Genomic DNA, 16,336 nt, shown 5'->3' with positions numbered 1-16,336 from the left:
AGCAGAGAGAGGGCAACACAGTGGAGCGGAGCCTCGGCCCCTCTCTGCAGCCGCCCCCCGGGCAACGCCCCAGCACCGCCCCTGGGCGCAGGGAGTGGGGACAGCTGGCGGGGCGGGCTCTGAGCCTCGTCCCCGAGGGCCTGGTGCTTGCCAGCCACTGGGGCCCCGTCTCTTGCAGAGGTCTCACGCAGAAGAGGTTGTGGCTGTGGTATTGTTCCCCCAAAACACCGGAAGCCCCGAAATTCCTCGTCGGGAACTGCGCTTCCACGTGGGAAGGTCATGGCCTCGGCAGAGGGCGAGTCCAGCCCGCCCGCCCCGCGTGGTGCCCGGCGAGCAGGCTTGGGGACCTCGCCACGTGTGCGTGGGGCGGGGGATGCTGTGGTTCTGAGGCCCCCAGTCCCAGCTCGGGGCGCTTTGGCCTCCTCCTTTGGGGCTGTTTGTCCGGAGCACTGAGGGGTGGTTGCGGATGCACCTGCGCGGGCTGTCTCGCCACGGGGCCTCCTCTCGCAAGGTCAGGCTGGCCCCAGGCGCTGCCCACCGGGCTGGCTCTGTGACGGTCCAGGCAGCTTCTCCCGGGCGCGCGATCCTGCTCACACCTGCTGGCACGACTCCCCAGGATATAGCCGGGCGCGGTGTCCGGGCGCTGTGTCCTGGCGCTGTGCGGCCGCGCCTCCCGCCACCGGCCATCTGGGCCAGCCGCCTGCCCCGAGCTTGCCCGGCAACTGCTGAGGTTGCCAACGGGCTGGAATTTCCTTTAAGCAATTCTAGCGCCTGTCCCTGGTGCTGCCGCTGCCCGTGGGGTGTCTGCAGTGACCAGAGGCAGGTGCTTGCTGGATGGGCGTTCCTTGGTGGCCCCCGGCCCTGCAGATGCTGGGGCCTTCCTTGATTTCCTCCTCCTCAGCCTCCCTGTGTGTTGGGCTGAGGAAGAAAGGGTTCCCACACCAAGCCGGGGCTGGCTTGGCTACCAGAGTCCTTCTGGGTGCTTCGCCTTTGGTAGTGTGAAGGCCCCTGCAGCCATAGGATGTGCCTGGTCCGAGCTTGGCTGGGCACAAGCGTGGGTGACCCTGGACACGGTGCAGACTCCCAGATTTTGATTAACTACCATAGTGTTAAAAAATCAGGCAAGCATGCTGGCTTTGTCTGGGGCTCTGCCCTGACCCTCTCCAGGAAAGTCTCCTGCTTGGGGTTTTCCCGTGGCACTGGTGTCTTGGCACCGCTGAGCCGCTCTGCTTCTGCTTGCAGATGGGCGTCCACAAGGTGTTTCTGAGGCACGGCCATGCCGACCGGCTCAACGACCTGTGCCTGCAGCTGCAGAAGAAAATCATCACCTGCCAGAAAGGTAACAACCACACACTGCCTTGGCAGAGGCGTTGTGAGCTGTGGACTACAAAGTTCACCAGGTGCCCCCAGGTAGATGCCAACGGGATGCACGTCCAGGGGACCCTCCTCTGTGCCAGCACCAGGCTCCAGCATCAGGGATGCCTGGCCGGCCCGGCTGGTGGTCATTGTCTCTTCCGTATGGGCCCATAGCAGCGTCCCCCACCCCACGCCATAGACACGCCCCTCGGGTCCACAGTGCCTCCGAGAAAAGTCTCCCTAAGTGACTCCAAGCAGGCACCCATAACCCCCTCCTGGTGCCCAGGAAACCAAGGGTGGGTCCCCAGCAGGTGCAGGTTCTCCCACAGGCGCACCAGCATCACTGTCCCCCCAGACGCCAGAGCCTCAGGCCAGGTCCTCCCAGTGGTCTCCTGCAGCACCATCATCAGGCCAGCGGGTGTCTCCCTGAGAAAGGGGTTCATCCGCCTCTCTGGGTTATGATACTGGTCCCCTTAGTTCTGCTGCATCATTGTAGAGTGGAACCAGGGTCACGGGTCTGTTCTGGCCAGCGACCCTGCCGCTGCTTGAGCCCCGGGTGCTGGTGAGATTGCAGAGCCCAGCCCCACCCCCACCCCAGTCAGAATCTGCATTTGCAGCCTCAGGCTCCGCCGGCAGCGGAGAGGGTCTGCACTGCTGTTCTTCACGCAGCGTGCAGTACCGAATTCTCCCAGACGCTGTCCTGAAATATAGATATAATGAGATGAGTGTGCCCCGTCTGATTGGCAGATTTCTGACAAAGTGCCCACCAGAAATTACCCCCTAGTTAGTGGCAAAGGCTGAGCTGCCCGCTTGCCCAAAACGCAACTCTAACAGCTCTAACGTGTTCAACACTGAGCATGGCCAGAAAGTGGCGTCCACGTAAAAGCCAAAGTTCTACTCTGCATGAATGAAACTGGCAGGACAGCATTTTTTAATGATCGGCTTTTAGACACAGCATTAATTATTGATGTTTGTCTCAACATCTCGGGCATAGTTCCTTCAAGACCGCTTGCTAGTGTGGAACTTACTCAACACTGATAGACCCTGGAGTCCGTTCCGGCTCCTCGAGATCGCTCATTTTTGCTTTGCAAATGTGCGGCGGAGAAAACCATCCTGTTCACTCTTAAACTGAGTCTTTTTGTTACCAGCCGTTCCTAGCAGGAGTTTCTCTCTGACTCTCTGTATTTCATACATGAGTTTCCTTTGTCCTGAATGACATTGTCAGACAGACAAGAATACCAGCAACTATTTGGGACACATGGTTTTAGTTGTCTCATAGTAAAGGTACCGCTTTGGCAACTGATAGAGCGCAGGGAAGGCATCTCCAAGGGCTGCCTCCCGGGGGTGGCAGGGGCCCCCCCAGGGATGCCCATGGGGGTGCCAGCTCTGCCCTGGGGAGGTTGGGCAAAGTCCAGGGTGGCCACACTTTACCTCCTTTTACTCACTGAATGCCTTGAATACACCCTCAGCTCCAAAAATAAATCCCTCCTTGCATTTTTTTTTAAATGTTTCAAGAATGAGCAAGAGAAAAGACTGGTTGGAGCAATTCTGTTCTCGCTTTCAGCGTGCGTCTTTGGTTAACGCTTCGGCCTTTGAGTCCACACTTTACTTCCCCGGGCGTCTGGCTGCACCTTTCGCCGTTTCCATTAGATGATTTTAGCGCGAGGGTTTCCCCGTTAACTGAACGCAGCTGCGTTCCCCTTGACTGAACGCTCGTCTCGCCGTCTCACAGTCCTGCTGGACGTTTGTCTTCAGCTCTCCAGCATCTCATCAAGTGAAGCCTTGAGCGTGAACACCTTTGACCACCCACACATTTATTCAATAGCCGTGGAATTTTTAAAGCACTTAATATTTTATAGGGCCCCCCAAAAAATAGTCTTTGCCACACACATTGATTTTCCCTGGAAGCTCATGTCACATTATAACTCTAACAACTCTCCCGAATCTTAGAATCTTAGAATCGCAAGGATGGCAGTCCAGAGGTCACAAGGTCCAGGTGGGGGTCCCCTACTGGCACCTGTCCACGGCCGCCTGGGAAGTTTGCTCCCCTAAACATGCTCAGGCACCAACTCCCTTTGCCAGAAGATGGCTGATCCAGTTCCCCTTGTGCTGATTGTTAGGAAGTTCTTTATTCTACTGATGGAAAGTAGGTCTCCCTAGGACCTGGCCAGCCGGGGATCTGCCTTCTGGACTGGGTCCCCAGGTGGCTCTGCCTTGGGGGGCCGGGACAGAGTTCAGCCTCCTAAGCAGAGAGAGTCCAACCTGGGCCTCCGGTTGGTTAGTGTGCTTACCTGCAGGAACTTTCTTGGCCCAGGGAGTGTTTCATTGTGTACGAACAAAGATAGTTTAGTGATTATCCTTGAATTCTGCCTTCGCTGTCAGGAAGAGCGTCTGGCGCAGAGCAGCTAGTGGCTCTCCAGGTGTTGACTTTTCCTCCTCTAGTCTGATGCTTGTTGCTGACAGGTGAGGGTTAGGGTTCCACAGCAGCTCACTTGTGTGTTCCCCGAATCTTGATCTTTTTCTAGCCCACTTCCCCAGGAGAGCAGGACAGATGTCCTGTATTTTGACACAGTCTCGTTCCAGAGTCTTAAGTGCACTGTCAGCTTTCCTTGGCATTAAATCCCAGGCCTATTAACAATAGGAGCCTCAGGTGTTTATCATAATCCATAAACAGAAGACGATGGTGCGTCTCTGGATGGTCCTTGGAGCCACATCCCAAAGTTCCCTGGGGTCCACACCTCGTTCTTCCCACTGAACTTAGTGCAGCCCACTGCTGTGCAACCTGTGGCCCCACAGGAAGCGGGCGCTTCAGCATAGCGTCCCTCAGGGCCTCCTCCTTAGCCTCTGCCTTCCCGTGACTAGATTCACGGTGCCTTCGTACAGGTGAGAACATTTGGAAATGCTTGCTCCAGGCTGAGAGCGCCTCCCGGCTGCTTGGACGCCAGTGGGCCGCGCCTTGTGTTTGGGTGCACCGGGCTTTTCCCTTGGGCTCCTGGCCTTGACCCATATGTTCTCTCTCCCAAGTTGTAAGGGGGTTCCTAGCCCGTCAACACCTGCTCCGGAAGAGGAGCCTCGGGCTGCAGGAGGCCACGAGCATCCACCGCTTCCTGCAGATCACGGAGGACCTGGGGCTGCGGACCTATGATGCCCTGGTCATCCAGAATGCCTCGGACATCGCGCGCGAAAATGACCGGCTCCGGAGGGAAGTGGGCACCACCGGCCACAAAGAGAAGCCAGAGGCCTGGGCCCCGCAGGGGGAGGCCGCCGAAAGGTAATGGCGGGCAGAGCGGCTGCGGCAGCGCCATGGCCCATCCACAGGGATCCTGAGTTTCCCACAGCCCTCCACACAGAGCTGAGCTGGCCAGGGCGGCGGTTTCGAGACCGGCGTGCGTGTTTGCGTGCATGCCCTCGTGGTGATGCCTGGGGACGCCTTCTGGGGTCCCCGCTTGTGTGGTTGACGCGCACAAGTTAGACATAGGAATTAATTCTTGTTCATCCCTTACCGTCGCAAGCGCTCGGAGTTTGATGGCATCGGCTATTTCTGTATTTGCTGGAATATATGTAGCTGAGCTCTTGACATTTTGGCCAAGGGTCATGTAATATAGGGCTGATGTCTAGAAACTTCTGGAAATCTGACCCAAAAAACGGAGGCGCCTCTGTGGAAACGTGGTGTGGGATGAGTGGGCGGCCGTGGCGGGTGTCACGCTGCACTTGCCGATGAGGAAAGCTTTGGAGGCTGAGCTGGACTGGAGACGTGTGGGCGGTCAGCTCAGCCCCCCTGCCTCAGTGACCCCGGCTCGCGCTCTCCTGGAGGGCGGCCTGGGCCCTTTGCACCCTAGTTCGCTGTCTGGGAAAAGTGTTTCTCTAGGGACTTGGGCACATGAACTGTCTCTCCCCCCCAAATGACTCCTCTTTGCCCAGACTGCCAATGTCAAGTGACTTTTTATTAAAGTGGAAATGGCAACGTGTCTCCCGCTAATTAGCCTCAAATATTTCAGTGATTAAATACTGAAAAAACTCTTTGTAGGGAAAACTGTAATTAAACATTACAGGGAAAACAAATTACCCGCCGAGCACCAGGCTTTCATCTTGGGCGGCTCTGCCCGGGCGTCGGGCCTGCCCGCAGCGCGGCGGCCTGCGCTGTGCGGCCCGGAGCGTAATTACAGCCCGCGCCGGGCCTGGGGGTGGCGGCCTCATCCCGCTGACGGCCGGGGGCGGGAGCGGCTTCACTCAGCCAGATAACTGTTAATTTTATATGACTTCCAGAATAATATTTATTATTTTCTCTGCTGGAAGTTAGCAGCCACCCCAATTTCTCAATTGGGTTGTGTAGTCGTTTGCCTGAGATAAAATGAAGCGAAGATGCATTTGTCTGTTTCTCGTTAAGTACCCGAGGTTCACTTGGCGTTGGGCAGCCAGATGGAGTCCCAGGAGCAAAATAATAATTCTGCTCAAAAAATGTATAATTGCTGATGGCATTTAAGGGGTGAGGAGAGAGGGAGGGGGCAGGAGAGGCCCGGAAGGCAGCGTGGCTAGCTGTGAGCAGGATGGGCGTCTGTCAGGCCTGGCGCGCTCCCGTGGCTGTGCCTCGGGCACTCTACGAGGATGGATTGCCTAGAAATTTTCAGACTGAATTCTGGGGTTTTGAGGGTTTGCTTAAGAATCAGTGATTGCCTGGTGGAACACAGGTGGTCCTCGAGAGGTGCTGGGTGTGTGCTCCTAAAGCCGTGAGGATGGCGGGGGCGGGCCCACCATCAGACGTGGCCCGGGAGGGGTGTGGAGGGGGTGCGGCAGGTATGTCTGGAGGCCGCAGGGAGGCCGAGCACTGGCTGCACGCAGGGCTGGCCCGTGGGGGGCTGGCCACCAGCAGGCGCCTGTCCCGTCGGGATCTGGCATGGGGCCTCCTGGTGAGGGGGCTTGTGTTCCGTCCCCCAGACCTGAAGACAAGGGTGGGCTCAGAACCTTCCACACCAGCAGCACCCTGGCCCCCCTGGCGGTGGACAGCCTGGTGCAGGGCCTGGCCTGCCCGTCCGGCCGGTCTCCTTCGCTGCACTCGATGTTCAGCCTGGACGACAGCAGTGGTCTCCCGTCACCGCGGAAACAGCCGCCGCCCAAGCCCAAGAGGGACCCCACCACGCGGCTGAGCGCGTCCTACGAGGCGGTGAGCGCCTGCCTCTGGGCCGCCGTCAAGGACTCTGCTAGGGAAGGTGAGTGAGGGGCGGGCAGCCACGGCTGGGCGGTGACTCCCGGCCTGGGGTCCACCTTGCAGTCCTGACATATCTTAATAGAATGAATCCAGCTGTTGGCTTGCCAGCAGTTCTGCACACAGCTACCGGGGTAGGAGGGCGGCCCTGCTTCGGTGGGAGTCTTGCAGGGTGAACCTACAAGGACAGGTGGGGGCCTCACTAAAAACAAATAATATGTGTTGGAAGCGCTCAGCCCCTTGGGGGAAAGCCGCTTTTCTGTCTTTCTCTTCACCACGCCCCCACGGCATGGAACGGGCCCTCCCAGCAAGCGTGGCTGGTGTCCACTCATGAACAGGCCACAGACACTCAGCAGACCGTGTGTCCATTCTCACGTCTAATTCAAAAGGAGGCCTGTGGAAAGACCCACGGAGGAAACCCGTGACCCGCAGAGCCTGTTAGTGAAATTGGGGGATGGGTCTGCAAAGCAAAAGTGTCCAAGGCCCTGGGCTGAGCCAGAGCGGCCGGGAGAGCGCGGGGCCTGCACGTGGGCTCAGACTCCACACAAACGGCGGGGGGTTGTAAGGGGGCGGTTGGAGGGGCGCTCAATCCTCAGGGCAGCCTCACAGGTGAGCTCAGGTGACCGCGTCCCGTGTTAGAGTCTAGAGCTATGAGGGTCCAGGGGGCCACCTCGCCCAGCACTCACTGCCCCTCAGACCGAAGCCAGGCCAGGATCCAGCCACAAGTAACACAGCACAGTCCCCTCCCCCAGGGGCCTTTCCTGGTGGGGAAGACGGACGAGTCAACCGTGTCTGAAAAGGCGGCTGCTGCCAGGGCGGCCAGGCTTAGCCACAGCCACGCCCTTCTGTCGGCGCCACACCTTCTAGTTCGAGCTCAGCCAGCGTTGTCCACAAGCGGAGCCACCGGCCACAGTGAACGTTTAGGCTGGACGTCACTGAAATGAAGACAGACGATGTCCGGGCCCGGGGTGCTGTCTCCTGTCCAGCACTCACCAGCCACAGCCACAGCCGCAGCGGCCTGTCGGCACAGGAAGTCCCTCCCGCAGGAGGCCCTGAATGCCCATGCAGTCCCCTGTGGCAGCTCCGTGGGCCTCCTGAGGGAGGGCCTCTGACCACCTCCTGCCTGGTGGGAAGAGAGGCTCATCGCTCTTTAAACGCTCCCCAAACCCTGGTTTTGGGCGAACAAGCAAGCACCACCCCAAAGCACTACCCAAGTACCCGCCTGTCCTAGGGAGATGCCACCTTCAGTTCTCTCCTTGCCCGCGAGAAGCCACTGTCCCTGCAGAGGTGACAGAGGAGGCGTGACAAGGGGCATGACAGGTGAAAAGGGGCTCGGAGCCCAGACACCAGTGAGAGGTCATTCCTGCAGGCCCGCCCGGCCTGTGAACGAGCTTCCCTGTGGGCTCGCCCAGAGGACGTGGCCACTGCCGGAGGCCTGAGCGCATGGTGGGTGGCCCAGCACGTGTCTGCAAGCTGTGAAGAAGCAGGAACCGATAACCCAAAAGGAGCGTTGTTTGATTTCTGGGCTTTGCCCCTGCACACAGCGACCGGGGTGGGAGGGTAGCCCAGCTTTGGTGGGAGTCTTGCAGGGTGAGCCTCCAAGGACAGGTGGGGGCCTCTGCCACCTGCCCTCTGCACTCACCCCAGCAGCCCATCCCTGCAGGGGACCCTGCAGCCATCCACGTACAGACCCGCCGCTCCTCGCCACGCCAGTCCTGGGCCACAGCTCAGAGGAGTCCTCTGTGGCTTACCTGAGTCCCTGCCCTTTGATGCCCTCATCACAGAAGCAGCCGCGGCCCGCGGCCCGCACTCAGCAAACACCACTGAGCAAATCGCCGCATGGTATAGAGACACATTCTCTGCGCCGCTTTCATCAACATCAGATCAGCTTCTTTTAAATAGAACAGAATTAGCACAGTTTGGCCAGGTACAAAATGTACCCTTGCAATTCCTCAGACTTGTTTTGTCAGTTTATTTTTAGCTAAAAATATTTTTATAGCATTTTTTTCTATTGCCTGAGATTTGACAGAAGTGAGGTCTCTGATCCTGAGCGCGGTCTCTGGCCCAGCGGGAGAGGCCCGCTTGCTGCTCTGACCGCCTCAACCGTGATGCGTGTCTGTCAAGTGCCCAGGGCCTGGGGAGGGGACACCTGGGCGGTGCCGTGAGCCCAGCGCAAGCAGGGGCTGCAGGAAACTGAGCAGGAAGAACAGGGACAGTCTGGTGGGGAGGGGACCAAGAGCAAAGGGGGTGGACTCCTCCCTCCAAAGAGATCGTTCCAACGAGTCTGCAGACTGGCACGGCTCAGTGAACCCGCCTGCTCCCATCTGCAGCTGTCCTCAGCACGCGACACTCCCAAGCAGCAGCCCAGCGGCTCCCAGCCTCCCTGCAGGCCCTGCCCAGGTGGCCTCCCGTACCAGCGTCTAGCTAGGCCCTGAGCGGCTGTACCGGGCCGGGTTGGATGCCGAGCAGACGTGCACAGAGCCCATGGTGCTTTCTGCTGCAGGAGGCTTGTTCCTTTTCTCTCCTCGAGTATAAACATGTTCTCCGCCAGGATGTGGCCGAAACATTTGCATGCTGGTACAAGTGAGATGTGACAGTCACCCCCGGGTCTGTGGAGCAATCACGGGGAACGGATTTCACGTGAGATCGTCGTCCCCAAAGGGAACTTGGAAATGACACCAGCACCTGGATCTCTGCAGGGACAGCGAAGGCAGGACTCAGAGGCCAACCCCACAGCACTGTGTCTCCAGAGCCTGGCCTCCAGGCCGGCCACCTCGACGCGGGCCTGGCCGGCCCTTGGACATCCGCGGGTGGATGCCTGTGTTTCATCCGTGAATCTCAGGACTGAAAAAATCAAGGAAACTCTGAATGTAACTTCATTATTAATCATCTGCCATTTCTCTCCCTGGTAGGAGAACCGGGGTTAGCGTGCTGTAGAATGTGCGCCTTTGTCGTACTTTTTTGCTGGTGGACCCCTCCCCGCAGGTGGGGGAGGCGGCGCGCACAGGCAGGTGCTGAGAAGGCCCCTGGGCGTGCTCCAAAGGCCTGATGGAGCAGCGGCGGGGCTGAGCCTGGACCCAGCTCCGCTGACTCCAGGCCTTTCCTTGGAAGCCCGCACTCGCTGTCCCAGAGCTGCAGAGCTGGACGGAGGCCGCCGTCCTACGTCCAGTCCTGGTGAGAAAACACCTGGCAGTCTTGGCCACTGATAAACGAGGCAAAATGAGATCTGCTCAGGAACATCTCTCACTCCACCCAAATTTTGTCAAATTAATAAAAAGTTAGAGTGAAAGTACATTAGAAAATCGTCTTTTTTTAAACTTAAACTTTTTTTAAACTTAAACAGCAACCAGTATTTCAGTCATATTTAGTGCTGCTGCTTTCAGAGTCCGTTTTTAACCAGTATTCATGCTCATTTATTTATTTTTGAGATTTCTCCCCTTTTCTCAAGAAGTTTCCACTTACGAAACCCCTAGTGAAACGTGGTGCTCTTGAGGCCCCTGCTAGACGTGAGATGGTGTGAAGGACTCAGATCCTGAACACGCGGCCCAGCGGATCCTTGCAAGCCAGCGCCAGCGCCACTTCCACGAGCCCCTCCCTGCGGCCGGTGTCCGCGGCCCCGTCCCCCATCAGAACATCGTCCGGTCTGCTCTTTACCCAGGAGCGCCCTGCACGGCGCCCACCCAGTTTGCCAGCTCTCCCAACTTGGTGTTCTCTCCTCTCGAGTCAGTCCCTGGATCCCTTCAGCCAATACCATGGCCCACCTGCCTGGGGTCCCTGCTGCCCCCCTCCAAAAGCCCCCCAACTCCACCCCCCACCTTTTCCTGGGGCTCACTCTCCACAGGTGCTGAAAATCCTGGGCAGCCTGCCCTCCCTGCAGGGGTGCCCTTCCGCGCCTGCCCCTGCAGGGGTGGAGACTGTCCTCCGGCTCCAAGCGCAGCCCTCTGCCAGCTGGCCGCCTGCGGGCGCGGAGGGCCTCGGCACGGGGGTGGGTGGGGACGCGGCCCTGGTCCCTGGTGGAGGCGCGGGAGGCCTGAGGCGGCGCTGACCTGTCTCCGCGGCTGGGCGCAGCTCACGCCCTGCACCGCTTCCCCCCAGCTCTCGCCCGGCCGCGCCCGCACAGCGACGACTATAGCGCCATGAAGAAGATGCCCCCGCGGAAGCCCAAGAGAAGCCCCAGCACCAAGCTCAGCGGCTCCACGGAGGAGATCTCGGGGCCCCGCGCGGGGACTGGAGGGGCGCCCGGCTCGCGGCGCAGGGCCGGCCTGCCTGTGCCCGGGGCCCCGGCCCCCCGGCGCCCCCCGCGCCCCCCACGCCGGACGACGCGGAGCCCGTGTACATCGAGATGGTGGGCCGCGCGGGCAGCCCCGAGCCGGCCGAGGCCGAGGCGGTGTACGAGGAGATGAAGTACTTCCTGCGCCCCGAAGGCGGGCCGGGGCCGGGTGCCCTCGCATGTGTGGAGCTCCCCGGACTACTGGGTGACCCTCCTAGCGCCCTCACCCCGGAGGACGGCGAGGGGAGCGGCCCAGCCCCGGGGCCCTGCAGGGGCAACACGTGTGACATTCCGCCCCCCTTCCCCAATCTGCTGCCCCACCGCCCTCCGCTGCTGGTGTTCCCCCCCACCCCGGTCACCTGCTCCCCAGCGTCGGACGAGTCGCCCTTGACACCCCTGGAGGTGAAAAAACTGCCCGTCCTGGAAACCAACCTCAAGTACCCGGTGCAGCCCGAGGGCTCCAGCCCGCTGTCCCCGCAGCACTGCAAAAGCCAAAAGGGGGACGGCGACCAGCCCGCGTCCCCTGGCCTGACGGCGCTGAACGGGACACCCCAAGTCTCCCCGCCACCCACGCCACCACCCCCGCTGCCCGCCGCCGTGCCCAGGCCGCCCGCGCACTTCACCTTTGCTCCCGAGGCGGGCAGAGGCACGGCCAGCCCCGAGCTGCCCAGGGCGCAGCAGAAGCCCAGCCCCGCGGCGGGGGGACCGTGCAGCTCCTTCTCCAGGGGCCCTCAGTCCCCCGGGAAGGCGGCCAGAGCTGACCACAGGAAGGCCAACTCCAACTCCTCCTCGCCGGTGCCCTACAGCCCCCCCAACTCCAGGCCAGTGGGGAGCCCGCTGGACGAGCTGACCAGCCTCTTCAACTCCGGGAGGAGCGTGCTGAGGAAGTCCGCAGCCGGCCGGAGGATCCGAGAGCCGCAGGGTGAGGCGCTGCGTCTCTGCGTGTCTGTGCGTCTGTCCCTGTCCACACTGTCCGCCATCGTCATGCCGCCCTCCGTCCCCGTTCACCATCTCTCTGTCCGGCCACTGTCTCCCTGTCGGGCATCTGTCCTTCTCCTGTGTTCTGTCCGTCTCTCTCCCTCATCCACCCGTCGCCCGCTCCCGTCCCTGCTTCTCTGTGCCCGGCACCTGCTTCAGCCTCTCCCCGTCTGTCTCCGGGCCCGTCTCTCGCCCTGATCTGTAGTCGGCCCGGGCGCAGCCACGCCGGCGGTGGTCACGTCCTGTCGGGACGACCTTCGGCGCAGGTTCAGTTAAAAACAACTTAGTGCAGCCCGTCGGCCAAGCAGGGGGGATTTGTGTTTCCATCTCGAAGGTTAAGTGTCACACGCGACGCAGGCTTGAGTCATTCTCAGGACGTGACAAGCGTTTGCTCCAGGGAAGTCTTGGCTGCGCTTCCCTTTCTCTTAACGATGCGTCCTTGTAGCCGCAAGGGTGCCTCTGGCAGGGCGGTGCGGATTCCCGGGGCCCCACCGCCGCACCTGCCCGGCTCGCTCGGCCTTGTTTGTGCGCGTGGTCGAGCGGCTTCCTCCCGCCCCTCCACCCCGGAGCGCGGGGCCTGGTGCCATGCCCTCTGCCGGCCCTGGCCGCCCAGCTGAGGCCTGCCCTGCAGGGAGCTCAGCTCTGGACTCCGGGCCCGAGGCTCCTGCCTGTAGAGAAACATGTGTCTTGCGTCCCTGTGACAGCGGGCTGCCCCCGACAAAAGCAGCGCCCCTTAAAAAGTTTTTGCTGAGGTCCCGTAAGTAGCTCGGCAGCTTTTTGAGCCGAGGGCGGCCTTGGCCCAGGTTCTGTGAAGAGTCGTGAAGATGGAGGCTCCTCTCCCAAGCAGCATCTCAAGCCTTTGTACAAAACCGGAGTATTTCCGTGCACCTGCATTTGGGGCCGACGTCACCACCAGGAATCCTCCTCTCTCTGAGGAGACGCCACCGTCCCTCCTGCCGGGACATCAGCACTAGGCGGGCGCAGCAGCAGCACCTGCCCACCCAGGGCCGGGGCCACACACTGTCCCACGGGCCAGCCCACGCTGGGAAGTAGAACCTTGCCTTCTGCTGGGACATGATGTGTGCGCTGCCCTGCCCTGCTTCAAAAGAGATGCACAAGCAAGGTTCCGACTTCCATCAAGGAGCCAAACACCGTAGCGAGCCCAGCAGGCTCAGCACAGTGAGCTGCGGCCAAGCTAGTGCCTGCCCCCGCCTGCGCTTCTGACAGACGGGCTGGCTCTTTGCTCCTGATCCTGCTTCCTCATTGTGGGCCGGGAGTGCACTGACTTGTTTTTGTAACCGAGACAACATTGGAATTTGCCAAGTCATGCGTTTCATTCCAAGGGACAAAGTGAAATCTCAGAGAAAAACATTCAATGAACACATTAATATTTGCTTTTAGGAGAAAAATTTTGTTAAAACCTTGTTTTACTGCGGGTGGGAATTGGGTCGCTCTTCCTGGCTCCATTCTGGGAAGGGAGCTAATAATTTCTAGTTCTGCCTCATCATGTAAAAACCCCACAGTCTAGGACTCAGAATATAGGGGAATCCCAGCGAGGCCTCCAGCCGCGCAGGTGAATTTGCTGGGAACATGCATCAGAACTTCACGTACAACCTTGTTAATTCAGGCCCAAGATTATAGAAGATCAGTTTTCCTGCAGTGGGCTCTTACAAAACAGATTTTAATTTGAAAAGGTTGGTTGGAGCCACTTACATCTTCCCCTAAATATATACACGGGCCCTTCTCTGCTCTGCTGTAATAATAGCAAACGCCGCGCGAGGTGCACCCCGGCCACCCCACACACCAGAGCACCCCAGCGCTGCTCTCCAGTCCTTGGGGTCCCCCAGGGGGGTGCTCACAAGCTGCTGGATGCGTTCTCTAGGGCCGTACAGGGCATTCTTTTGCAATAGAAGGGGTGACTATAAGAGGTGGGGGCCTTCATGCTGCAGCTCAGGGTCCCGTTTCCTTGTGAGTGGCTTGAGTGGCTGTTCCTAACGATGTTCTTGGGACTGCTTCCCAGGTTTACGTCTTCTACTTCACCCTCTCTGTGTTTGAAGATGCTCTTGCTTTCACCTGAAATAGCTTTCTACCCCGTAATCCCGCAAGTGGCCAACTCCCGCTCCGGCAGCTGCGTCAGTGACAGCTCGCTCCCACCACTGCCAGCAAGGAGCCTGCCCTGGGACACCACGCAGGGTGCCAGGCGGCCCCCGACTTCAGTGGAGTGACCACGCAGAGGTTGAGCCTTGCCACTGGGCCCGCTGCCAGCGTCTTGGGGTGTCCCGGGAGGGAGGTCCTTCTGTGCGTTGCTCCCCTGGATGCAGACGCAGGGTTTTGCCAACATGTGTCCTCAAGACGGCTCAGGGCCTGGGCCTCTCAGCTCCGCGCTCAGGGTGCAGAGACACCTGGGGGTGTCCCTCCTCTGGGCAGGTGCACGGAGACCGCGCAGGAGGGGCTGGGTCAGCAGCGGGCGTCATTATGACCCACCTGGGCTGTTTTCATGACCTGGTTAATTCTCAAAAGACCAAGGGCCGCTGCTATGATCAGCCTCAGTTTACAGGAGGGAAAGCCGAGGCCACGGGGCCGCGACGGGCTCAGAGCCCCTGCTGTGAGGGATGTGCTGGCAAGGACAGTCTCCTGTGCAGGGGCGGCTGCTTGGCTTCCCCCACGCGGGGCGCCCAGGGCTTCTGGGGGGAAGCAAAGGGAAGGATTTTAAAAATTCACGTTCACTCCCGGCTTGCAACAAGAGTCTTCCAGTTTGGACGGAGAAAACCGTTGCATAAACCCCAAAGGGCCAAACTGCCCTCAGCCGCTGGGCAGAGGAGCCGGCGGTGGGGGGGGGGTTCTGGTGGGGCCGCGGGCCCCTCAGAACGTAGAGCGGCTCCGTGGCTAATTGTCTGCGCTTTCGAGATACAATGACCCTGTTCGTTCGTTTGTCTGGTGTTGTGACTAATACTGCGCTGGTTGTTTCTAGCTGCCTAGTTTCAAAAATGCCAAGACCTGACCTCATTCCGAAACGGGGGCGAGCCGCTGGCGGGCATGGGCCACGAGGGGGCGCCGCTGCCCCGGGTGGCTGGTCCAGGGCGCCGGGGCTGGGAGGCGCTGCAGGGCCTGGGAGACCGGAGACCACAAGGCAGGCCCGGGACACCCGCCGCGCGAGCCGGGCCAGCCAGGCTGAAGCAAAGAAAAGCTGAATTGCCAAATACTCCAAGAAGACAAAGAAGACGTGCCTGCTTCCTGGCACGCACCTGGGTTTATAAGCTGCAGCAGGTGCTCGGAAAGGATGTCTGCTGAATTTCCTCGCACGGCACAGACGGTCGCCCGGTGCTCGCTCGGTGACAGACCCTCTTCAATCCGTCTGGCGTTTCCACTTCGTACGAATCCCTGAAGCCACACAGAAATTGATATTATTTTCAGATTTTATTTTATCACATAAACATTCTGAAGAATGACCCTTTGAGCCCTTACGTCAATGTTTTATATAAACTTTTTTGGCGGCACGTCTCTTTCCATGGGGCCACTTGCTGGGAAGGGGGTTCTTCTTGGAGTTGGGCTCATGGACAGTGTGCAGCGCGCAAAGCGAGAGACTGGGCGGTGCCTCTGTGGCCAGTCGGCCTGGCCGTTGCTCTCGGCGCCATCAGAGTGCTTTGACGCGCATGCCAGGGTCAGATGAACGTACTAGTAAGTATTTGTAAGTGTTTCGTTGAAGAAGTGCTTCAGCGAGCAGGCGAGACCGGCTCTTCCATCCCTTTGGTGAGTGCGGGTTGTCCATCCCCCTCCAGTCCTCTGGACGCTGCCTCTGACAGCCAGGGCTTCCTGCCCACGATGGAGTCAGGATAGTTCCCAGGCGCCCTACCACCAAGTGGCAGCGCCCTCAGGACTTGCCAGCCCCGAGGTGGGCAGCGCGCAGGCCACGGCGAGGGGGACGCGTGGACTCCAGATGTGTTCAGCACAGTGCCGTGTGCCAGAGCCTCCCCCGCGACACCCGCGTCTCACGTCAGTGTCTCGTGCTGAGACGCTTCCGTGACGGCTCCCGCGGCAGCTCTCATGTCGTCTGGCCGCGAGGATGCCAGGCCGCGCAGGCACGGGATTTTGGGCAGAAGTCCGAGGCCCGTCCAGGGTCATTGCAGTCTCCGTCCCATGTGTTTGACGCAGAAGTTCTGATCGTCTTCACTGAATTGCTGACGCTTTCTAATGAGATTGCAGCATCGGGGGTCTGCCTCGTGCACATCTGGACGCCCCGAGATGGAGACAAAGCCCGCGTCCATGGCTGACGCCTGGACAAGGGGGGCTCTTCGCACCCCACGCCCACACTGCCCGCTGTCCACCTCTCACTCCCGAGCCCTCTTCCTGGTGACGTGCCTGTGGGTGGTGGCCTGAAGCTCTGTGAACCTCACAGTAAGGTGCGGGCAGCACCTGCGCAGTTTCCTGCTGCCTGGCTGTCTGCACCCCTGCCTCGCCCACATCCCCCTTGGAAGGGGGCGCCCGTCTGCCTCTGCGCCACTTTGAACCAGCACTAAAACCTCCCTCCT

The 16,336-nt window shown here is 60.0% G+C and overlaps 1 protein-coding gene across 1 annotated transcript in view; it reads left to right on the top strand.

Annotated features, from left to right (window-relative positions):
* The window catches only part of MYO16 (myosin XVI), a 250,269-nt gene that overhangs the window by 210,555 nt on the left and 23,378 nt on the right, over positions 1-16,336 (top strand). Inside the window, 5 exon segments of the mRNA XM_037528697.2 lie at positions 1,243-1,339; positions 4,381-4,627; positions 6,292-6,563; positions 10,655-10,840; positions 10,843-11,751. Of these exon segments, the coding sequence (XP_037384594.2) occupies positions 1,243-1,339; positions 4,381-4,627; positions 6,292-6,563; positions 10,655-10,840; positions 10,843-11,751 (1,711 nt within the window).

Source organism: Talpa occidentalis, unplaced genomic scaffold (assembly GCF_014898055.3).
Source record: "Talpa occidentalis isolate TD23 unplaced genomic scaffold, MPIMG_talOcc4v2.1 talOcc4.5, whole genome shotgun sequence".
Classification (NCBI taxonomy): domain Eukaryota; kingdom Metazoa; phylum Chordata; class Mammalia; order Eulipotyphla; family Talpidae; genus Talpa; species Talpa occidentalis.
Note: the sequence above shows the minus strand (reverse complement) of the source record. Positions and strands in the feature narration are given on the sequence as shown.